Source organism: Oncorhynchus clarkii, chromosome 17 (assembly GCF_045791955.1).
Source record: "Oncorhynchus clarkii lewisi isolate Uvic-CL-2024 chromosome 17, UVic_Ocla_1.0, whole genome shotgun sequence".
NCBI classification, from domain to species: Eukaryota; Metazoa; Chordata; class Actinopteri; order Salmoniformes; family Salmonidae; genus Oncorhynchus; species Oncorhynchus clarkii.
This window is the reverse complement of record NC_092163.1, coordinates 17287083-17312667: the sequence shown is the minus strand read 5'-3', so window position 1 is coordinate 17312667 and position 25585 is coordinate 17287083. Positions and strand designations below refer to the sequence as shown.

Here is a 25585-nt window from a genome sequence, read left to right as displayed (position 1 = left end):
GTCATTAGGCTGAACAAATACATTCAGGCTCAAATTCAAAATGAATTTGATATCAAAATATGATATGCCAAAATGTAGACTTTACCCCTGAATCTCCAACTGCGTAGTAAACTAATGAAAATTGAATAGGAAGCTCAAATCATGTATCATTACAGTATAAATCTATCTATACGCTCAAGTTAAGTTCTAGGCTGTATTCAGCCACTGAGACGTAGTGTTCAGTTCGGTGAAGCCCAATGAAAGTGATGGGGAAGAGCGTCTCTGTAGCACCGTTACACTCAGCAGCAGCCACCTCAACCACAGAGCTTCCTCAGAAAGACTCCATTGCTGAGCAACAGGTCTTTCTGCTGCACTAAAAACCCACTCGTCGCTGCTTTGCTACAGTATATAGGACCAAACAAGTCCAGATGTACCCTCTCTAATCTCTTCACTTTCAAATGACCAAAATGTCCTCTTTGACTCGAGGTTGGTATACAAATCTCTAATATCAGTCTACTTCATTGTTATATCAACATGATTCACATGATCACCAAACAGGAAGATGTGTGGAAGTGAGGCAAGAGAATAACAAGTAATAAGAAACTGAATGAGAGAAGGATGGTGGAGTCACTTGAGTAATGTGGGGCAAAGTGTCGACACAACACACAAGTGTTGAGACAGGAGGGGGTTTCAAAATGGAAGTTAGAGCAGAGAGCGATGGAGGCGGAAAGCCCAAACAGAAATTAACTGGTGACCCAATGTTGCGATGAGCAGAACGAGAGAGAAAGATAAGAGAGAGGGACAGAGAGCCAAAGAGGAGAACAGGTTCAATGGAAGATTTACAATGGATTTTATATCCAAATGAAGACAGAGGTGGAGACAATCAACACAACAACCCCGTACCACCTCGACATGGCATCTGAGAATGTGTAGTGTCAATGTTAATTTCATATCAATCATCAAGTACAGAACACTGAAATATTTTCATAATATTGTCTTTATTACTGTCATTAATATACTTGACAACACATTGGTAGAATTGCAAGAGAGAGTGAACAAGGTTGGAGGGAGTAAAGTGGATACCGACCTGTCCTACACCAGGGTTGTGTTTGAGGCACCAAATGGAAGAAAAGTGACTGAAACCGGGAGGTACTTCATGGACTTGTCCAATAAGAAACACAAATTTTTGTTCTGTTGCAGAACATTTTAAAATATTTTACTTTGAGTGCCCTAATGAGTACAACCCAGGGTATGCATGGAGGACACCGTCCTTAAGGGGGAGTTTTGTGTTTTGTTTCTCTCTTCTTTGAGACACAGACAACGGCATGTAGTGTTCCAGTTTTATTCTAACATGGTTTTATATATATATATATATATATAAATAAAAATCTTAAACATATTGGGGATCCTTCAGTCCTAGCTCAACAGTGGCCTTCATCTTTGAGATATTTTTGGTGAACACCACCCTAAACCAGAGTGCAAATGCTGAACTGTCTATGAAAATTGCATTTGATATACTATGTATAAATCTACCTACATTATGGCACTATATTAGATTTAAACATGGAACCCTACCATTCGACACACCCTAAGATTTTAAACTTGGTTCAGATCAAAGAATAGCCATACCAACGCTAATCATAAAACTACATGGATGACAAATACTGAATCAGAGGGCATCTTCATGTGTATCAAAACGTATTGTCACAGTTCTACCAGTTGTAGTTGGGACACTGGAGAGCTCCGCATCGAAGCACCATCTCTGAACAGCAGTATAGTGTTTGTATTATGCAGGGTTGTTATACAGCCTGGTGTTATGCGAGTGTAGAGCGAGTACACAAGACTTTGTGTAAATTAGACACTGTCTAGTAGTGTCTAAATAGTGGAGTAAAGTACTTATGTAAAAAATAATTTAAAGTACTACTTTTGTAGTTTTTTGGTATCTGTACTTTACTATTTATATTTTTTGACAACTTTAGGAATTTAGTGGCGTAAAAGTTACAGAAAACAAATGTACTTTTTACTCCATACATTTCCCTGACACCCAAAAGTACTCGTTACATTTTGAATGCTTAGCAGGACAAGAAAATTGTCAAATTAACTCACTTATCTAGAGAACATTCCTATTGCCTCTGATCTGGTGGACTCACTGAACACAAATGCTTCGTTTGTAAATTATGTCTGAGTGTCGGTGTGCCCCTGGCTAACTGTAAAAAAAAAAAATGTAAGCAAGAAAATGGTGTCGTCTGGTTTGCTTAATGTAGGGAATTTGAAATGATTAATACTTTTACTTTTGATACTGATGTATATTTAAAACCAAATAGCTTTACTCAAGTAGTATTTTACTGGGTGACTCACTTTTATTTGAGTAATTGTCTATTAAAAAGGTATCTTTACTTTTACTCCAGGTATGACTCAAGGGCTTTTTCCACCACTGACCAAAACTATACTCTACCACAGGTTGACAACACATGGCATCCGAACTCCCTCCCATTGCTAAAGTAATGCCGTAACTGACTGGTCCAGGATGTTACACCAGACAACAGTGATTTCAGCTGCTGCACTGGTTTAACCTCTAAAAAGGTGGTTATTTGTAATACTTGAGCGAGCGAAAGATGGGCTACATGGCAGTGGAACCCCATTAAAGGAGCTCCCTTATTTCCTTGGCAGTTGGTGACAGGTTCCCCCGTCATTCAGCATCACTGTGTGACAAAAGCCAGGCACACACCAAATCTGAGTGCGTGGCATAAGTTGAACACAAGAAAACATGATACAAAGTTGGGATGCATAGGCTTGGTGGCATAGCATTATACAGTACCTCAATACTACCAAGAAACCTTACAAGTTCTCACTAATACTGACATGAGACAGGGCCTTAGCTTGCTACACTAAGCACTCTAAGCGTCCATTCCCATATTCCCAGAACAGCACTCACTGTTTTAAGTCAGGAGGAGATCTAGAATCTTAGAATCAATATCTAGAATCTTAGATCCAGAATCTTAGATCCAGAATCTTAGGATCGTATATCCAGAATCTTAGGATCGTATATCACCCTACTGAATATATTACTACACATCCTCTGCATCAGCAAATCAACTCAATTATTCTTGTGATCTATTTATATTAATACTTTAGTTCAGGTTATCATATGGAATTATTGTAATTATTGAATTATACAATACATTTTGCTTCCACTGTTGTAAGAATATATCAAAATGTGAAGTGTCTGCCACAGAAGTAGGACAATGCTCTTTCCATCTATATAGAGTTTGTATGGAACCCTTTCCCCCTTGACATTGGGATAGCAACCACATGGAGCTTCTTTCCAGATGGCCATCATCGATTCCCATGATCAACTCTGTCCCACTGATATAAACACAGAACATTTGAATGCTTTGGAAACATGACACCAAGCCGATGCATTAGTCTCCCCTCTCCTAATGACTGAGCTAAAGCTAATTCTAACAAGCATGTCATATATTCAAGACAATTGGGATGATATGCCACATAGTTAGCCAATGAGGTATATACTAGGCAAAATACTGCTCCCAGTCTGTTAACACCTGTGCATTTTAGCCATCTGAAGCTGTAGTAACAGCGTGCATCAGATAGTCAGACATTTTCAGTCAACACGTTCAACTGAATGTTTCCATCCATCCCTAAATCCTATTGGTAACAGGCAGTAGAAAGAGGAAGTGATGTCACAGTTGGCTGTTCTGGAAGGAGAGGTATGTATAATTCATCATACAGCACCATGACTGAGAACAGAACAACAGAGAACAGAACAACAGAGACATAAACAGAGTGATAACCCTGGTCCAACTTGATAATGATATTTATGATGATCTGATCAGTACACTTGTAGCTGGTAAATTATTATTATTTTGCCTCTGATTAGTCAGTTTCAACAAATTATATTTTTTTGTTTGTTGGTAACTTCAAATGAACCCCTTCACGTCACTCACACAGCATTTTGACAGACACATGCCAAGCAGTCCCAAACTAGTAAACTCCAGCCTCACCATGAGACAAAATGAATGATTGACTGAGCCATTGCTGTCCTCTTATAAACACTTGTGGGTTGATACCTGCTCTTAGGGTTTAAAAATGCCTTAACACATTTCAAATGAAGTATAAAGGAGTTGTTTATGTGTGGGTATTGCACAAGTCATAGGTAGAGACATCATTATGAAGCATAACCGTTCAACAATTTCTTCACAGTAGTTTTCGCACTCACAACTGATTCCTAAGGGGCGTAAAGTTCGACTGTATGTCGAGCAGATAGAACAAAACATAAAAGAAGACTGGGAGAAAAAAAAGGAAAATCATAGCAGCGCATTTGTTCCGTCTCTCTGACATGAATCGTCAAGGACGCCGTCCGTTCACGCCTCAGCCTCAGGATTCAAGTTGGCACAAAGGACCGAGGGAACTCAACGTATATATAATGTTTGGCCGCCGTTGGTATCTATATATTTATATAGATATATAAAAAAATATTAAAATAAATAAGAACATAAATAATAGCAGAAAAAATGACCTAAGATTTGGCAACGTTGAGATTTTTTTTGTAATCGTAATTCGCTTGCCTTGTTTCATTTGCAAGACAGACACAACAAACATATTTCAGTAAGGTAAATTGTTAATATTCATCTATGCATGTGATGTCATCTAGTAACATCCCTATGATATTGATGTGTACAAGTCCATACCATACTCCTTTCCTACCTCTATCCTTCCTTCATTCCCTCTCGCTCTCATTTGTTTTGAAGTGTGCATTGTGAGGTTACAGTGGATGGTTGTTTACATTTTGACAGGCAGTGCAGGTGGCCAATGGGTCTTCTTGGAATGATGAAATGACAGAAAGAGACAGAGAGAGAGAGAACAGGAGGAAAGAGAAAGATGGAGGGAGACAGTAAGTCCCACATCTCGCTCACGGGACTGTACAAGCAGGGTCAAGCCCAACAAGTCATCCATCCATATCCTCTTTTACCGATCCCAAGTCCATATTGAAGTCCTTACAAGCTTGAGGGGAATCATTTAATCAAAGTGATGTCCTATGCATCTCATAGTCACTGCTGTGTGGTATGGTTGGAGTGTTGAAAGTTATTATTTTGGTCCATTTTCACTCCCTTTTATTTTCTCGGCTTTCTGTGCGGATAGGATATGCTTGCTGCACAGTGAGCATACTGAAGTTATCTGTTCTTCACTCAGGTCCGGAGTGCAGTGTGGAAACTAATGCCAAGGACAGGACAGGACAGGGGAATAGGACTGGAAATGACTCAACCCCCATAGGGAATTTAGGGTCTGTGAGAATGTAGAGGAGAAAGAGATTGAGGGAGAGAGAGGGAGATAAAGAGAGGGATAAGTGAAGAGAGATAGGAGAGAAGAGAGAAGTAAAAGGGGGAAATGGAGAAAAGAGAATGACAAAAAGAGGAGAGACCATGGCACCAACATGAAGGAGGAGGAGGGGAGGATGTCTGTTACAGGTTACAGTAGTTTAGGGTGAAAACAGTAGTACAGTAAAGTTGGGGCGAGTACAGCATCTCTAATACTAAAGAGATACTGAGTACAGGACCAGGGAGTTCCAGGGACCGCCATGGCTCAGTTGTCCAGGACCTCAGCACACACCATGCTAGTGTAGAGCTGCTGCGAGGGGCCGTGGTGGGGGTGGTCCGGGTGGGCCTCTGCTTCGCTGTCGGTGCTGCCCTCGCTGTCCAGCCTGGCCGAGGGGTGGGGCAGGGCGGGGTACATGGCGTTAGGGGGGATGGGGCTGGGGAGAAGGTCCTCATCCGAGCTCAGGTAGTCGCCTCCGGCCGACAAGGGGCTAGCTAGACACAGATCCGGGTAGCCCCCGCCCCCATCCCGGGAACTAGGAGCGAACTTGGAGCGCTGCCCGCGGAGCTGCCTGATCTAAAAGAGAAAGAAATAAGGATAAGACATTCATACACATAGATTACTGTCACAATTATCTAGGATATTACTGATATCACAAAGAAAGGCTTTTGATGCGGTTTGTTGGTGAGAAGAGTGTGTACACTGGTTGGAAAGTGACCCATTTCTATAGCAACCTGGTATGGTGGTCTAGCCTGCAGTGACAAGGTTAAATCCAGTCTGATGTTTCTGTGTGTGTCTGCATGAGTGTGCGCGTGTAGATACAACACTGATTCAGTACTTACAGAAAACTCTGAGATTTGTACTGAGTTAGGCTGGTAGGAGGGGGAGGGTAGTGGTTAACCAATAGGAACACTATAACTAGGCACTCGCCCACCTCTTCCTTTTCTGTCTTGGTTTACACAGCAGAGTTTAATCATGTACGCTATACAGGTCTGATTCTAGATCAGCCCTTCTCGAAGTGTATCATATTGTTCTGGGACAAATCAGAATATTCAAAAGTCATTGGTATGACTCTATAATCATAACTTCGACAGTTACCAAAAAAATAAACATATATGCTAATTCGACTTATGATACGGTCCAACGCCAAAACATGAATTCATTTGCAAAATAGATGCCTGAGATTTGAGACCGGAAAATGACTGCTTGCTAATTTTTGTAATGTTTCGGTACTCTTCACATAAAGGCTCCATATGACGAATACCCCCAACAGTATGCACTCTAAGAACTAGTGAACAGAAAAGGGCAAGGCAGTCCCATCACTCCCTCCTCTGACACATCCTTCTCACGCACAGCCGCTCTCTGAATGAGCAAGTGTATATTACGTGGTTCAGCTATGTTGGTGTGTGTGTGTGTTTTTAAGCATGTGAGAATCAGTGTTGTCTCGTTCTCACACGCATTCATCGCTCTCTTTCTGAGATCTGGGGTTTTGAAGGGGTGGGGGGTGGGGGGGGGGGGGGGGGGGTACGTCTATTCTGTGTGGTTGGAAATGTCATACAGAGGAAGGCCAGAGTACTGAATCTAGTATGTCATGCTTCATGTGGCGGACAACATCTATCATTTCAGAGAAATACAAAAAGCATGAGGGGATCTGATTCACATGTAGCTGGGTGTCAATGGCTAAACTAACCCCAGACACAAGGACTTTTACTGTGTGTGTGTGTGTGTTGGTAGAGCATTGCGCTTGCAACACCAGGGTTGTGGATTCCATTCCCACGGGGGACCAGTACCACAAAAAGTACAAACTCACTACTGTAAGTTGCTCTGGATAAAAGCGTCTGCTAAATGACTGTTAAATGTGTGTGACCTCATTCTTGAGCTCTCCGATCTGGTCTCGAAGCTGGGTGATATACTGCCTGGAGTCAGAGTGGTTCAGCTGGCCCTGGATCAGACCCTCCTCCTTCTGTAGGACAGGGATAGGGGGATTAGACACACACACACACGCCCACACACACGCCCACAAACGTACACAACCGAACAGTCAACGCCAAAGAAGCAGGGAAGACGATCTCTCCAATGCACACATACCACCCAGAAGAAATCTAAAACACACTTGACAATGACATCCATTCCATATGGAAGTCAAGTTCAGTTCTGTGTACGAACATCCCACCTGTATCTCCAGCTCAGCTATCTTCTGTCTGAACTCAGCCATGGCAGCCATGCTGTCAGCCTCCCGCAAGCGCACCGCCATCACCTCCTCTTTACTCTACAGAGAGAGGGAAGAGAGCGGCAGAAGAGAAAAGACAAGAGAGAGAAAAATCACCTCTGGCGCAAAGCCTGAGTGAAAGCCACTAGACCATCTAGTTCTGCAATGGCATCTGTTTAGATTGCAGGCTCACACACAACGCCCACTTATCAATGTCACCCTAGGCTGCTTCCTTTTCCCCCTCCATCTCCTCTCTCACCTGGCAGTCACCTGGCAGCTCCTCCATCCTCCCCATACCTTCTCTACTCCCCCTCTCCTCCCGCTTCCATTCTCCATCCCTCTTTCTTTCTGGACCTTCATCCCCACTCTCCCTCCCCCGTCTTAACTTGCAGCCCGCTTATTCCACACATTTCAACGCTACCATTGGCTACCTCCATCCTCCCCCTTCCCTCCACCTCTCCCCCACCTTGCAGTCGAGCTCGGCCTGTTTCCTCTTCATCTCGGTGAGCTGGGCCAGCATCCCCTTGTTCTGGCTCGCCAGCTGCTGCAGCCTCTCCTGCATGGCGGCGCTCTCCACCTCATGGCGCCCAATCAGCTTGCTGTGAATCTGGTTCTGCGGGTGAAGAGAGAGTGGGGACAGTGTCAGAAGGCTGAAAGAGTAATTCGTCACTGGGTTAGCGTCTGCTAAATTACAAGTATTTAAATGTCATGTACAGTACAAAAGTTTGGACACCTACTCATTCAAGGGTTTTAATTTATGTTTACTGTTTTCTACATTGTAGAATAATAGTGAAGACATCAAAACTATGAAATAACACATATGGAAGAATCATGTAGTAACCAAAAGTGTTAAACAAATCAAATATATTTTATATTTGAGATTGTTCAAAGTAGCCACCCTTTGCCTTGATGACAGCTTTGAAAACTCTTGGCATTCTCTCAACCAGCTTCATGAGGTAGTCACCTGGAATGCATTTCAATTAACAGGTGTGCCCGAGTTAAAAGTTCATTTTTGGGGCCTCCCGGGTGGCGCAGTGGTCTAAGGCACTGCATCGCAGTGCTAGCTGTGCCACCAGAGACTCTGGGTTTGAGCCCAGGCTCTGTCGCAGCCGGCAGTGACCGGGAGGTCCATGGGGCAACGCACAATTGGCCTAGCGTCATCCGGGTTAGGGAGGGCTTGGCCGGTAGGGATATCCTTGTCTCATCGCGCACTAGCGACTCCTGTGGCAGGCCGTCCGCAGTTCACGCTGACCAGGTCGCAAGGTGTACAGTGTTTCCTCCGAACCTGGAAGCAGCTGGCTTCCGGGTTTGATGCGCGCTGTGTTAAGAAGCAGTGTGGCTTGGCCAATCAGTCGTGTTGTGACAAGGTAGGGGTGGTACACAGTCTTTTACCAAACAGGTCTATGGTAAGAACAGCTTAAATAAGCAAAGAGAAACGACATCATTACTTTAAGACATGAAGGTTAGTCAATATGGAACATTTCTAGAACTTTTAAAGTTTCTTCAGTCGAAAAACCATCAAGCGCTAAGATGAAACTGGCTCTCACGAGGACCGCAAACAGGAAAGGAAGACACAGAGTTACCTCTGCTGCAGAGGATAAGTTCATTAGTTACAAGCCTCAGAAACTGCAACAGAGTTCAAGTAACAGACACATCTCAACATCAACTGCTCAGAGGAAACTGCGTGAAATCAGGCCTTCATGGTCGAATTGCTGCAAAGAAACCACTACTAAATGAGTAGTGGTTAAGAAGAAACACGAGCAATGGACTGGTGGAAATCTGTCCTTTGGTCTGATGAGTCCAAATTTAAGATTTTTGGTTCCAACCGCCGTGTCTTTGTGAGACGCAGAGTAGATGAACGGATGATCTCCGCATGTGTGGTTCCCACCGTGAAGCATGGAGGAGGTGGTGTGATGGTGCTTTGCTGGTGACACTGTCTGTGATTAATTTAGAATTCAAGGCACACTTAACCAGCATGGCTACCACAGCATTCTGCAGCGATATGCCATCCCATCTGGTTTACGATTAGTGGGACTATCATCTTTTTCCAACAGAACAATGATCCAAAACACACCTCCAGGCTGTGTAAGGGCTATTTGACCAAGAAGGAAAGTGATGAGTGCTGCATCAGATGACCTGGCCTCCACAATCACCCGACCCCATCCAATTGAGATGGTTTGGGATGAGTTGGACCGCAGAGTGAAGGAAAAGCAGCCAACAAGTGCTCAGCATATGTGGGAACTCCTTCAAGACTCCTCGTCCTGGAGGCAGTGCCGGGAGATTTCCACTAGATGGGCAGGCTACAAAGTCAAAATTGGCTATATTGTAAACATTCATGAAAAAAAATACGCTTTTTGGTCTTAATTTAAGGTTAGGTTTAGGTTTTGCTTTTATGACTCTGGCTGTGCCAGCTAGTGACCACTCTGCAGAGCTGCCTCCAGTATAAGAGTCATCCCAAGAAATGCCAACCTGCGGCCCAAAGTGATGAACTGTAACGAAAACGTGCGTGTGTGTGTAGGCCTATGGTGTTGTATAGAGCTGTGAATAATCCACCACAAAAGTCAAACATCTCACTCATCAGGGTGAGAAACATGAGTGTGGAACTGAATGTTAAAACACTGAGCGAGGTACTTTCCATAAATCCAAAAGATGAGGCAGTATTTGCATCTTCCTTACCACTTTTATACTGCATTGTTCTTTCACAATGTCATATGTCACACTTGTACTTGGCATTTATCTACCATTTCACATAGTATTTGATGTATAAGTTACCCCTTAGTCATTTAGGCCTAATGAAAGTCTCTTTTAGAAATGTGATCCAATACAATGTATTTCCCTAGGCTGGTTCCAGCACTGTCTTGCCAACTCCTATGGTCATTGTTACATGCAACAGACCTGGGATCAGATGAAGGAAATAACACACAATGGATCACTTTTATATAGATAGCGCACAAACAGATTTGGCATCAGGCTAAAGTTCTTCCACTGACCTGGCTCTCCAGCTGTATGGCTTGGAGTTTGACCTCCCTGAGTTCAGCCTGGGCTTGGGCCTCTCTCAGACGCACCCCCATCAGCTTGTCCTGCAGCTCATTCAGGGCATTCTTCTTGGGGGATTCCTTCCAGTGACCCCCGCCACCTTTGGACATGTGGAGCTGGAGAGAGAAAGAGAGGAACGGAGAGGAAGAACAGGTTAGAGAGCCACAACCATGGTGCATCGGTTCTCTATCCATCTCTCCCTGATGTCACTCGCTCTGAGACCTTGAAGTAGTTGTTTCCCTTGGCTTTTGTGAAGCGATGGGTAACGATACTTTGAGGACGACTGTTGTCGATGTGTGTAGAGCGTCTCTGGTTCTAGCCCAGGTTGGGACGAGGAGAGGGATGGAAGCAACCCGGTTACACAAACACTGTTCTTCTAGTCACCTCTACTATGCCCTCCCCTTCTGAAGCATTCAGTTCCCTACTCTACAGTCTTCTGTGGTGTGTTTACTTACCTGCCAGCGCTGGTTGAGCTCGGTCACCGTGTCCTGCATCTCTCTGAAGGAGTGCAGTGTCTCCAGCTCTCGGAGCTTCACCAGCTTCAGCTCGTCCTGCAGCTGGGCCACGTTGTTCTCATCAGGCAGAGAGCTGCTCCTCTGGAACATACACACACACACAATGAAGATATTAAACACACAGATATACCACACACACACACAATGAAGATATTAAACACACTGATATAACCACACACACACACACACACAGGTGTGTTCTCTTACCTTCTCTAGGTCCAGTACTTTGTCCTGCATCTCTTTGAGGGCCCCCAGCAGCTCTGCCTCCTGCAGCCGGGACTGCTCCAGCTGCGTCTGCAGACCGGTCACAAACTGCTCTGTGTACTGAGACACAACACATGGACCAATTATAAACTGAGACAACACACTGGGACCAATCCCAAACGGACACTACACATACCAACCAATCAAACTTTTCTGTGTACTAAGGCATCAGAAGATAAAGATCCTCCACCCAGCAAAGCCAGAAGAGGACTGGAAACCCCTCAGAGCCTGGTTCCTCTCTAGGTTTCCTTTCTAGGGAGTTTTTCCTAGCCACTGTGTTTCTATATCTGGATTGCTTGCTGTTTTGGGAATTTAGGCTGGGTATGTGTACAGCACTTTGCAACTGCTGATGTAAAATGGCATTTTTAAAATACATTTGATTGATTGATGGGTCAGAAGAACGTCTGTCTAAAATGGCCGTTTTCTATTGATTTGGAAATGGGAACCACTTACAAAAGTCTATCAGTGTATCCACCAGGTAGATTCAACTCATTTGTGTACACCCAAGCAGATAAATGAGTGATGTACTAAAAGGAGATGTGGAGTACAGCACTGTGTAGCTGTGATAGTTGTGGTGGGATGGACAGAAGGGATGTGGGTTGGCAAAGGGGTCAACCAACCAAAAACATGTCCGTTTCTCACTAGATGCGTTTCAGAGAGAAGAGACAGATGGTGAGACAGAGAGAGAACCAATAACTTTGTATGCGTATGCATGGCATAAAGGCCTTTCTTTCTTTGTGAATTAAAGTACCCACTCAGTTTCAATGTGAGAGAGAAGTGAGAGGTGGGGGTGTGTGAATTCTGGCTTGGTAATACACCCAGGCTAGTCATCAGAGGCACAACACATTATCTGACCACACCTGAAACTCCAATTCCATAGCAACACCACACACACCTATACCACGGATTCTCTCCATGGCCCCAATTCTAGTCGATCTAAACTTAGTTCAGCTGGTGTTGAAAGACTGATGGAGGAAGAGGAGGAGGAGAGAGTCAAGAAACAATGGTGAGCCGTGCAAACGCGTGAACTCTCACACACCCTATTCGTCACATGGTGAATGAGTGTCATTAGTGTGACTGCTGTGTCTGAGTATGAAGAGAAACAGCACATTGTTACAACACTGTACATACTGTACATAGCCATAATATGACATTGGAAATGTCTCTGTTCCTTTGAAACTTTTGAGAGTGTAATGCTTACTGTTCATTTCACTTTTGTTGATTATCCATTTCATTTGGTCCGGCAACGTAAACACACGTTTCCCAATAAATTGAAACTGAGAACCGAATGCCTGTAGAAAGAGTTGTGGTTCCTGACACATTCAGTAACAGAAACACATCGTCTTTAGTTTTTTGCCGTAGTTGGGGACTTGCATTCAAAACGGATTCAAGCACTAAGTGACTCACACGTGTTTGAATAGACTAACATAAACAGTGTGCGTGTGTGAGAAAGATTTAAAAAATAAATAAACATCCTGCACACATGATGCACTGCACCTAGAGGCAAAGTCACAGAGGAGCATTCGTGTTTCTGTAGCGTTCAACACACACTAACACACAAGGACAGGCGACACACAGCTGCTAACACACACAGTCACAATAGAATAACCGAAGCCCTATTGTGCTGGACCAGCTGGACTACAGGCATCGTCTGTGTCTGTCTGTCTACCCATTCAACATCACACTATTGTCCACCTCACCATGGCTGTTTGTCTACATCTATGCATTAGAATGCTCATACAACTGGCTTATACCACACCAGCCCTGGGTGAGCACAATGTTATAACACTATGGATTTAGAATAGGTCAAACATCAAACTCTATACAATGACTACCGCCCCCGTAGCACTCACATCTGTAGCCATGATCTGCTTTGAAAGGCCGTCCATGGCTCACATTGACACCATCATCCCGGAAACCCTAGACCCACTCCAATTTGCATACCGCCCCAACAGATCCATAGCTGATGCAATCTCTATTGCACTCCACACTGCCCTTTCCCACCTGGACAAAAGGAACACCTATGTGAGAATGCTGTTCATTGACTACAGCTCAGCGTTCCACACCATAGTGCCCACAAAGCTCATCAATAAACAAAGGACACTGGGACTAAAGACCTCCATCTGCAACTAAATATTGGACTTCCTGATGCTCCGCCCCCAGGTGTTAAGGGGTGATCTTCAATACGGGGGCCCCTCAGAGGTATATGCTTCGTCCCCTCCTGTACACTCCCTTTTCACCCACGAGTGCATGGCCAAGCATGACTCCAACACCATCATTAAGTTTGTTGACAACACAGCAGTGGTAGACTTGATCACCGACAACAATGAGACAGCCTATAGGGAGGTGGTCAGAGAACTGGCAGTGTGGTGCCAGAGCAACAACCTCTCCCTCAACTTGAGCAAGACAAAGTAGATGATAGTGAACAACAGCAAAGGAAGGCCCCAAAAATTGGCATGCCAGGTCTAGGTCCAAAAGGCTCCTTAACAGCTTCTACCCCAAAGCCATAATACTGCTGAACAATTAATCAAATGGCCACCCGGACTATATACATTGACATCCCCCCTTTGCTTTTTACACTGCTGCTACTCGCTGTTTATTATCAATGCATATAGTCATTTCACCCCTATCTGCATGTACAAACGACCATAATTGCCTCGACTAACCTGTACACTGACTCGGTACCGGTATCCTCTGTATATAGCGCTGTTGATATTTCATGGTGTTCCCTTCTTTTTTTTTTTTACTGTCATTTATTTAGTAAATATTTTCTTAAAACTGCATTATTGGTTAAGGGCTTGTAAGTATTCGGCACATGTGACAAATAACATTTGTTTTGATTTATAATGTACGATGTTGCTCTACTGGCAACTGAAAGCAAATAATTCTACATTAGAAACAGCCAATACTTTGCCAAGCAACACCATCCTAAAAAAACACACAGAATTACTGTAAGTGAGCATCAAACAGATACTTAAAATACAGAAACTGAATCACTACCAAAGTGAAGTTTTCCAGATATGACCCATGAAGAGAAACAAAGAAAGTGTTTGCCAGCCTGTCCACTATCATCAAAGCGCTACCCAAACACTTACGATAAGACGCTAATCAACTTGATCCTAAACTTACAAATCACAAACATCCAGATTACACTGAACAGATTATACTGAACTGTTTGGAAAACACATGACGTTATTATGTTAAATTGTATGAAGAGCATAGGGGCAGAATAATAGTATACACTACAACAGTTGACTTCTAGACATATGAATTTCCCCAACACCAGCCTTTTTTATCCTCGCCGAAGAATTTGTCAATGTCATCGATTTAGAGCGTAATTATTTTTTAAATGACAAGTAACATTGGCAAATAATTATGTCAATATTTTACGAGCAGAAGACTGTCAGAATGAGTCAGTTCCCCAAGCAAGAACAACAACAAAAATCCACAGGGGCAACCACAGACTATACAGCCTAGTGCTGGTAATTTTCCATACCCGTCATTTGTGTGTCAAAAACATGTTTTGTCATTTGTAACTTTTAGAGCTTGTTATCCATTGCAATAGACTTGTATCTGAGAATTTTACTCATAATCTCTGAGTGAAAGCCTAAAACAGGTGCACCGTTAATCAAATCCTGACTCTAGATCAGTTCTACATCTGAGTCCCTGCCCCTGCAGCATCCCAATATCTCACCCACACTGACTCCAGATCATTCCTTACCTTCTCCCGCTGCAGTTCTCCGATGGTGTCCTGGGCTTTCTCCAGGTTCTGGCTGGTCACGCTGAACTGCTGCCTCACCACCGCCAGCTCCCGCTTGATCACATAGTTCTCCTCCGCCTCCTGCGCCCGCGTCACCTGACCCTGGAATAGTGAAGACACAGGGTCAGAGACCAGAGGGGGCCGTGCCAGTTATAGGGAATATGTCTGGGGGGGGGGGGGGGGGGCTGTATCGACAACGTTGGTTTGAATTTAGAGGGAATTGGTGCTTAGCTTTAACACTTTCCCAATTGGAGGTTAGATATTAGGAGTTGACAGAGTAGAATATAAAATGGCACTTCTGTATCCATTCCTATTAGGTTGTAATTACCCTACAAAGACACTTCTATCCTAATAAATGACAGAGGGCAAAAAACAGTGCCTGTGTTTCCACATGCAGGGCTGTAGGCCTTAATATTAGAGCTCCTACCATGGACACACAGACGCACATGCAGTCAAGGGGGAGCATGGTCTGACAGACAGACGTACAGACGGACAGACAGACAAAACATTCTCTCATGCAGAAGTCAGGCATTGATTGGTCACCGTCAAGGAGACAGAGAGAGGAAGTGCAGGAGGAAGGAAGGTGTTAAGAGGAGGAGAGGTGGTTTTCCAGTACTGTACCTGTATCAGCCTGTCTGCTAGAGCAGCACTTTCCTACAACACCAGTGAAGGAGAGGAAGAAGACAAGAAAAAGGATAAGGAGAGAATAGGGAGAAATAAAGACGAACACGAGGAATGAAGGATAAGAACAGGGCAAACGAGTAACGGAAATGTGACAACAGAAAATAAACAAGAGAAAGAAATCGATAATACAGAGTGAACGAGTGGCCGTGGGTTTGTGTGAGAGAAGGAATTACATTTTAAAAAGAACAGAAAGACAAAAAGCATTACCCGGAGAACAACAGGAGAGAAGCAAGAGGGCAAGAAAAGCCAGAGTACTTGGAAAAGGAGGAGAGGCTCAGTGGCTCCGGTCTAGAATTAAGGCCCATCCTTTTAAATCATCCACTCACGCACACAAAATCAACAGACATGGTCTCTGTCCTTAGGTACATTCACAACTTAAGTCACCTCACTTATTCTGTAAATGTGACAGGATATAAGTCTTGGTTGGCATGGCTATATTTTAGCTTCATGTTTCTGGCTGTGTTTTATTGTACAGCATAAACCTTATTCACCTTAGCGCTAAAGTGAGTGTCTGACTCGAAGCCAAGTTTCCGTCTCTTACCTTCTCCAATGTCTCAATCCTCTGCTTCAGAAGCCTGTTCTCTGTGCGTAACCTCTGTGGATGTGTATTTAAAACGGGTAGAGAGACTGTTAGGAACATGTATTAGTCATTATACAAGGCTTATAAATTGGGGGCTTTGTAAGTAAGACAGAAAAAAAAGATATATTCTGTCGGTCTATTAATAGATTAGCTCAAAGAAGAAGTTAGATGGGCACACGCGCACACACACACACACCTTGATCTCTATCTGCTCCTCCATCTCTTTGTTCTTGATTGTGGTGTACTCTTTCTCCAACCTGGCAAGTAAACACATTTTAGTAGAGTTAGGTTCATACAATGTGTTTCTATTTCACATTTATGCATTTGACGGTATGCAAATCAAACTGAAACTAATCATCTTAAACTGAAAACATGCTTTGTATAGTAACAACACCACAAGCCAGGTCACATTGGCCCATATTAACTGTAGTCTACAACCCAAAGCCAGTGTTGTTATTCTAATGAACAGTGATCAGAAGCAGAGCCTACTTCTTCATCCTCTTGGGGTTGTATTTGACCTGGTAGGCCCTCAGGATCAGCTTGTCTGGGCAGCTGTCAAACTGGTGGGGGATCACCTTCTGGAAGTGCTGCGAGAGAAGGAAGAGACAAGGTTAGAGCTTCATAGAAGACACTCTGAACGAGAATATGTCCTGTTAAGACACTCTGAAAAATAATATGTCCTGTTAAGACACTATGAAAGGGAATAAAACATTCAGTAGGTATCACATGATAATTGAAGTAAAGACACTTCACAAATGCCCATATGCTTATACAATGGCCAATTTCACTCTTTTGTTTTTCTTGCCTTCAGCAGGTCTTGAATCTATCTACAGTGATAATTCATGATGTATACTACAGTGCAGGGGTCCCCAATTACATTTAGCTGTGGGCCGAAATTTCCTTGAGTGGATGGGAGGGGGGCCAGAATCATAGTTATAAATAATTTGTACACTGCAAATTGACCGCAAGAACAGATATAGTATTTGACAAAACAATTAGAATTTCAAACCTTGATTACATTGTGATACGATCACGTGCCTCCATTTATCCGACGGACTACTTGGGAACAGATTTCCTCAATTAAAATCACTTTGAGCTCATTTTCTGGTAATCTTACAGTCTTTTACATCCAAGAAAGATTTGTATTTTATTTTAATAAAATCTCAGAACACTTGGGGGGGGCAAATAAAATCACAAATTAGGTCCCTTAAAGCTGATTACTTAATGGTGAAACAGCTTATTGGGGAACCCTGCTGTAGTGCCTTTCATGGGATAAATCCCAAATGGCACACATATTCCAAATATTGTCCACTACTTTTGAACAGAGCCCTATGGGGGTTGTTACCTGAGACATGCCCTCCATATCCAGCTGGATGAGGTCAGTCTGGTTGTACTGCAGAATGGCCATGCCCACACGAAATATAATCTCCAGACCCTGTAGACAGGGAATCAAAGTTCAATTCAACACACTCATAGTGCTAGATCACAAGACTCTCTTGTAGAATATATTTTATGTTCATGAGAACAACCTGTCAATAAAGGTTACATTTAAAATCAAACATAATGTATATGGATCCACTATGTTTATTTTTCAAGTATATGTTCACCCAAACAAGACACCAGTGGTGAGTCTCTTACCTCGTACATGAAGATATCGAAGATGCGTGTGGCGACGGGCATGGGGAGGAAGGTGAGGAAGAGAGTGAGGAACCAGGAGGAGGCGTACATGGAGGTGTGGAAACTCTGAGAACGGAAGTGGACGTTCAGCTCCGGGAGCTGCTCCTGTTGGGGTAAGGAAAGAGAGGGGAAAGAGGGTGGATGAGAGGGGAAGAGGAAGGGAATGAGGGTGAGAAAGAGGGTGGATGAGAGGGGAAGAAGAAGGGAAAGAGGGTGGATGAGAGGGAAAGGGCTAAGGGCTGTCCTTATGCACGATGCAAAGCGGTGTGCCTGGACACTGTCCTTAGCTGTAGCATATTGGCCATATATCACAAACCCCCGAGGTGTCTTATTGCTATTATAAACTGGTTACCAATGTAATTAGAGCAGTAAAAATAAATGTTTTATCATACCCGTGGTATATGGTCTGATATACCATGGCTGTCAGCCAATCAGCAGTCAGGTCTCGAACCACCCAGTTTATAATAGGGGTTTTAGTTGAGCTACAAATCCATAATGGTTTCAAAGTGGTACTATTAAAAATGTAAGGACGAACCTAGCTCAAGTCTTTGCTGTATGAATCTATTTGCTGCCCCATAGTGGACAAAATTATAATTGCAATATATGTATGCTTATTCCCATACTTACTTAAAACCAGACATTTTTGAGGTAAAAAAATATAATAATAATTTCAATCCCAGACACCTGCAAGGCCCTTAAGGTTTTAGTTAATTTGACAATACATGCATCCTAAATGGCATTGTATTCCCTACATAGTGCACTACTTTTGACCTATTGGCCCTGTTCAAAAGTAGTGCACTTTATAGGGTCTAAGTTGCCATTTGGGACACATCCAACCTCCTACATTGGCTAGCGTGACATATGGAGATGGATAACGTTTATTTACCTGCAGCAGGTATTCAAACTGGTAGATACAGAGGCCTAGTTCAGCCATGGTTGGTTTGAAAAGCTCCCTCAGACGGTACTCCTGCATCAGACGCACAAACACACAGAACGCCTCCTCCTCTGGCATCTAGAGGGCCACAGGAGAGACCGGGTCAGGCTGTGTGACTGTGTGCATTCAGACTAAATCAGGAACTCAGAGGTCATTTATTCATACTGTATAAGCAACGAAAAAGGGTAGAATCAGGACAATTCCGTATTTAGCACAACGTAGTGCGATAGCAAGAGAGGGGAATGTCTACACTAGAGGGCTGCTGAAGAGACGTTACCTGCATGAGCAGCAGGCCCACGATGAAGGCACTGCCCTGGCAGTAGCCCACCTCCCGGTCCACCAGAGAATACGCCTGCACACAGACATCAATCAACATAAACAAACCTACACTCATTGGGGAGGTTTCCCCAGACACAGATTAAGTTTAGAGATTCTACATTTGTTAAACTTTTTAGTACAGGACTAGGCTTAATCAGAGTCTGGGAAACCGGCCCATACAGCTTAAATACACATTTAACTCAAATCAATCACATTTATTTATAAAGCCCTAAAACCAGAAACCCAGCCCAAAACCCCAAACAGCAAGCAATGCAGATGTAACTGCTTCTAACTTCATCTAACTTCACATCTCACTAGTACACAAATGACTAATCATACCAAATCCATTCTGTTTGTCCATGTAAACCTAAGAGACAACATTCTAATAATGCAGAAAAAAAGTCATGTTTAAGGTCAAATGTCAAAATATCCTCACCTTCATGACGTTGAAGAGCACCTCCTGACCCAGGCTGTCCTGGCCCTTGAAGAACTCATGCTCGGGGTAGGTGCGGGCGATGTCCCGGCGGATGAGCTTTTCGCAGGGCGAGGACATCTTGAGCAGCTCAGAGTACTGGTTCTTCACTGGCATGTCTGTGGCGTTACCAAGCAGCTGCCACACGATGGCCCGGAAGTGGTGTGGGATGCCCTTACGGATCAGCTCCTGTAGGTGAAAGGAAAGGTTTATTTTACAAATCTAATTCTCAGCTTAGTGTAGAACTCTACATCCTAGCCTATAATGAATATCTATGTCATCTCATACCTTATCTTCACTGATCATATCCCTCCATCTGTGCTCTCTGCTCATTTGTCCTCACTCCCATTTTCTCCTCTCTAATCTCTCCTGCTGTTCTGTTCCCCTCTCCCTGGCTCTGTCTGCTCTCTTATTTTCATTTTATTTAACCCTTATTTTACCAGGTAAGTTGACTGAAAACACATTCTCATTTACAGCAACGACCTGGGGAATAGTTACACGGGAGAGGAGGGGGGTGAATGAGCCAATTGTAAACTGGGGATGATTAGGTGACTGATGGTATGAGGGCCAGATTGGGAATTTGGCCAGGACACCGGGGTTAACACCCCTACTCTTACGATAAGTGCCATAGGATCTTTAGTGACCACAGAGTCAGGACACCCATTTAATGTCCCATCCGAAAGACGGCACCCTACACAGGGCAATGTCCCCAATCACTGCCCTGGGGAATTGGGATATTTTTTTTTAGACCAGAGGGAAGGGTGCCTCCTACTGGCCCTCCAACACCACTTTTCCCCCTGTCCTCTCTCCATCTTCTCCCCTCTCTTCCCTTTGCTCTATCAGTCTCTCGATCACTAATCCATCCTCCCCCCTCACCTTGAGCAGCTTGTCCTTCTTGCGTCTCCATTCGTCCCACTCGTTGACGATGCGTCCCCACAGGATCCAGGTGTCCTCCTCCAGGTGGGACAGGTTGGACGAGGCAGAGGAGCTGGACACCAGGGACGAGCCGCTGTTCCGCCGCGAGCCGCTCATCGAACGCATCGACTTGGAGTCTGCCTCCAGAAGTCTGGGGAGGAGGAGGGGGTATCAAGGGGTTAGAGGTCATCAGACAAGGGTCATATGAGTGAATCAAGAGCCACTTATGCTTTCATTACACTAGTCTTGTTTCTATTACTTGTTTTGATCTTTTTATTGTTAATCCATGATGTTAAGCTTTTCAGGCTTAATGTTATATTCTCTTTTGCATTACATTAGACTTAATTCAAAACGTTTTTAATTAGTAGAAAATAGTAGAAAGTCACGTGTGGGAGAATGTCATCTAAAACACTGGAGGGCACAAACAACCAGCAGTACCTTTACTACTACTACTACGTCAAGACACTGAGCACCTCTCTGATAGTGAAACACTGGGCCTATTGTTGAGATACTTATCAGTGCCAAGGCCGTAGCAGCTACTCCGATAGTAGAGACACATTGAGGTTGCATCCAAAATGGCAGCTTTTTCCCTATATAGTGCACTGCTTTTGACCAGAGCTCATCAGGACCCTGATCAAAAGTAGTGCACTACATAGGGAATAGGGTGTCATTTGGGACGCATACTGAGTGCTGAACACATTGGTTATAATACTGTGCCAATAACAGCAAATGTCCAGCTCACAGAGGCAAAAGAGGAAGGTTCAACAGTGCATGTTCCAGCTCTGGCATCAAAGCGTCTCACAGCTAGCCTAGCCGGCCCGCTAGGCCTTGGCCAGAAGCTCCTCCAGCCCAATGACACATCTGCTCAGTGCATCTGCTCTGAAGCTACCCACAGCGGGGAGAGGCTACTCTGCTACCCCATACTGACCTGGAAGCCTCATAGTAAAATGTGCTGTAACACAGTTGAATCGCTGGACTGTACCTGTTTGTTTATGAGTGGCCTAAGACACTGCATCTCAGTGCAAGAGTTGTCACTGCAGTACCTGGTTCGAATTCAGGCTGTATCACATCCGGCCGTGATTGGGAGTTCCATAGGGCGGTGCACAATTGGCCCAGCAACGTCCGAGTTTGGTCGGGGTAGGCCGTCATTGTAAATAAGAATTTGTTCTTAACTGACTTGCCTAGTTAAATAAAGGTTACATTTTTTTTTTAAATGAGTGGCTCATCATTTACCTGCCAAAATATCAGAAAATGCCATTGTCACAACAGCGCAGTGATCTTGAACGCAGCCATGCGAGACCAGTCACAACCTAACAGTAGGTTTCCATTGAACAAGGTTTACTCGACAAAAGCAATGTTGCAAAAAAATTATCTTGGTGACATGTGTCATTGGAAACGGCAGATACAGGAGAAATGTTCTAAAGATAGACAACATTTATCCGTTCAACAGGGGTGGATGTTTATTTTGTAAAACCTATTGCAACAAATGATGGAAACAGTGTTCATCTAAGAAATGATTGCCAAATCATTTTTAAGGTAGGCCTACGAGGGGCTCATCAAATCCACATGTAATTCTAAATGCCAACTACTACCCAAATAAAACATTTTACTATTAAAAAAAAAAGAATGTCCCTTTGCAGTGACGTTCAATAACGCCTGAATTGCTTAGCGTTGCTTTTCTGGTTGCAAGTTCAAGATCCAATGATTTTAGATCTACAGGAGTGCAAGTTTTACCATGGCAACAAGGTGGCACATGAGAATTATTAGAATATGGCAAATATGAGTAAATTCTTGCATTCTATCCATGCAAGCTTTTGGGAGCTACCTGAGACATGAAACAGATAGGTGGGAGGGCATACAGGCTGCCGCCAATTTATTAATGAGCAATTTGCCTTAAATGGATAACGGAAACATTTCAACCACTTCATTTTTATATGACACGTTTTTGCAAAAAAAAGTTTTGTTGTTGTTTTTGTGGGATGTGGGATGTCATTACGTCCAGATTTTTTAATCGACACAAGACAGTTCAATGGAAACGCAACGTGGCAGGCAATTGTCACATCTATTTTCTATGCAAACTCTCCAAATGTCTACACAAAACCACTGGACAAGTTAATGGAAACATACAGGTAACTGCCTAAATAAATTACACTTGAGTGAACGAGGCATACAAAGTATATTGAAAGCAGGTGCTTCTACACAGGCGTGGTTCCTGAGTTAATTAAGCAATTAACATCCCATCATGCTTAGCATCTATGTATAAAAACACCCAGTTGGCCATTAATTTGGCTACCATGGCTAGAAGAGATCTCAGTGACTTTGAAAGAGGGGTCTTAAAGGAGTATAGGGGGTTTAAAGTGTGTGTGTCTCAGTCACCAGATCTCCACCCAACAGAACACTTATGGGAGATCCTGGAGCAGGGCCTGAGACAGCGTTTTCCACCACCGTCAACAAAACAATAAACTATGGAATTTCTCGCTGAAGAATGGTGTCGCATCCCTCCAATAGGGTTCCAGACACTTGTAGAATCTATACCAAGGTGGATGGAAGCTGTTCTGGCGGCTCGTGGTGGCCCAACGCCCTATTAAAGACAACTTATGTTGGGGTTTCCTTTATTTTGGCAGTTACCTGTAGCTACTGTGCAACACATGTGAACCCCAGTTCCCATCTCTTTCTCACCTGTTCTGCTCCTCCAGCTTGGCCAGCAGCTCTAGCTCGTCGGGGCTCAGGCTCTCCGAGTCAGCAGGGGAGGCAGCGGGGGCTGAGAGCATGGCATCTTGGCAAGATGAGTCCGGGCTGAGCAGGGGGCTGCCCATGGAATGGTCCATGCCAGGGGGAGAGGAGGGGGGACACGCCAGCTGGTTGGGTCCCCCTGTGGAGCCCTCTCTCTCGGGGCTGCCGCTGGGGGTGGGCATGGTTGTGGTGGTAGGCACAGTGCAACGCACTGTTGGACAGGGGAGGCTGTGGCTGGGTCTCCTTACACGTCTTCCCGGCTGTAGGGTCACCTGGTAGGGCGGTGCCGGAGCCAATCGGATCAGGGTTCCTCAAACCTGTTGTGAATTTAGAGGACATTTTAATTACGAGGACATATTCACGAGGACATACACTGAACAAAAATATGAATGCAACATGTAAAGTGTTGGTCCCATGTTTCATGAGCTGAAATAAAAGATCCCAGAAATGTTCCATATGCACAAAAAGCTTATTTCTCTCAAATTTCGTGAACAAATTTGATTACATCCTTGTTAGTGAACATTTCTCCTTTACCAAGATAATCCATCCACCTGACAAGTGTGGCATATCAAGAAGCTGATAAACAGAATAATCATTACACAGGTGCACCTTGTGCTGGGGTCAGTAAAAGGACACTCTAAAATGTGCAGTTTTGTCACACAACACAATGCCACAAGTTCTGAAGGAGCGTGCAATTGGCATGCTGACTGCAGGAATGTCCACCAGCGCTGTTGCCAGAGAATTGAATGCCCATTTTTCTACCGTAAGCCACCTCCAACGTTGTTTTAGGGAATTTGGCAGTACGTCCAACTGGCCTCAACTGCTGACCATGTGTATGTCGTTGTGTGGGCGAGCGGTTTGAGTGCACCATGGTAGCGGTGGGGTTATGGTATGGGCAGGCATTAGCTACAGACAATGAACACAATTGCATTTGATCAATGTCAATTTGAATGCACAGAGGTACCGTGACGAGATCCTGAGGCCCATTGTCGTGCCATTAATCAGCCGCCATCAACTCATGTTTCAGCATGATAATGCACAGCCCCATGCCGCAAGGATCTGTACACAATTCCTGGAAGCTCAATCTCTCAGGTCTTCCATGGCCTGCATACTCACCGATCAATGTATACTACAGCATGTTCCACAGGAAACAATCAACAGCCTGATCAACTATCAGAAGGAAATGTGTCGCGCTGCATGAAGCAAATGGTGGTCACACCAGAAACTGACTGGTTTTCTGATCCATGCCCCTACCTTCTTCTGTACAATAGACACAGATCTGCATTCCCATTCATGTAAAATCCATAGATTAGGGCCTAATGAATTTATTTCAAAATGACTGATTTCCTTATATGAACTGTAACTCAGTGAAATCTTTGATGCATGCTGCGTTTACATTTTTGTTAAACATACATACATACATACATACATACATACATACATACATACATACATACATACATACATACATACATACATACATACATACATACATACATACATACATACATACATACATACATACATACATACATACATACATACATACATACATACATACATACCCTTGACTTTTTCCAAATGTTGTTACTTTACAGCCTTATTCTAAAATGGATTAAATAAAATAAAAATCTCAATCTACACACAATACCCCATAATGACAAAGCGAAAGGAGGTTTGTAGAAATGTTTGCTAATTTATTAAAAATATAAAATACCTTATACAGTACCAGTCAAAAGTTAGTACACACCTACTCATTCAAGGGTTTTTCTTCTCCTGTAAGTATTGACTCTTTGCGATGAGACTCAAAAATTGAGCTCAGGTGCATCCTGTTTCCATTGACTATCCTTGAGATGTTTCTACAACTTGGTCCACCTGTGGTATATTCAATTGATTGGACATGATTTGGAAAGGCACACACCTGTCTATATAAGGTCCCGTAGAGCTCTGAGACAGGATTGTGTTGAGGCACAGATCTGGGGAAGGGCACCAAAACATTTTTGCAGCATTGAAGGTCCCCAAGAGTGGCCTCCATCATTCTAAAAGGAAGAAGTTTGTAAACACCAAGACTCTTCCTAGAGCTGGCCGCCCGGCAAAACTGAGCAATCGGAGGAGAATGCCTTGGTCAGGGAGGTGACCAAGAACCCAATGGTCACTCTGACAGAGCTCCAGTTT

At 43.8% G+C, this 25585-nt stretch overlaps 1 protein-coding gene across 2 annotated transcripts in view; it reads right to left on the bottom strand.

The window, feature by feature from the left end:
• Positions 1-4555: 4555 nt before the first annotated feature.
• LOC139370377 (EVI5-like protein) overlaps positions 4556-25585 on the bottom strand; it is a 34010-nt gene continuing 12980 nt past the window's right edge. Inside the window, exons 2-20 of one of the 2 annotated variants that reach the window (XM_071109820.1) lie at positions 23357-23727; positions 20639-20828; positions 19727-19951; positions 19250-19324; positions 18925-19050; positions 18000-18143; positions 17707-17796; positions 16851-16948; positions 16558-16618; positions 16323-16376; positions 15719-15751; positions 15059-15199; positions 11281-11397; positions 11014-11154; positions 10513-10674; positions 7989-8135; positions 7487-7582; positions 7181-7276; positions 4556-5889 (exon numbers count right to left, since the gene is read on the bottom strand). In XM_071109820.1, coding sequence (XP_070965921.1) covers positions 5581-5889; positions 7181-7276; positions 7487-7582; positions 7989-8135; positions 10513-10674; positions 11014-11154; positions 11281-11397; positions 15059-15199; positions 15719-15751; positions 16323-16376; positions 16558-16618; positions 16851-16948; positions 17707-17796; positions 18000-18143; positions 18925-19050; positions 19250-19324; positions 19727-19951; positions 20639-20828; positions 23357-23592 — 2541 coding nt within the window. In that variant the 5' untranslated portion in view covers positions 23593-23727 and the 3' untranslated portion in view covers positions 4556-5580. The remainder of the gene's footprint in view (positions 5890-7180; positions 7277-7486; positions 7583-7988; positions 8136-10512; positions 10675-11013; positions 11155-11280; positions 11398-15058; positions 15200-15718; positions 15752-16322; positions 16377-16557; positions 16619-16850; positions 16949-17706; positions 17797-17999; positions 18144-18924; positions 19051-19249; positions 19325-19726; positions 19952-20638; positions 20829-23356; positions 23728-25585) is intronic. The other variant, XM_071109821.1, reaches the window with a different exon arrangement.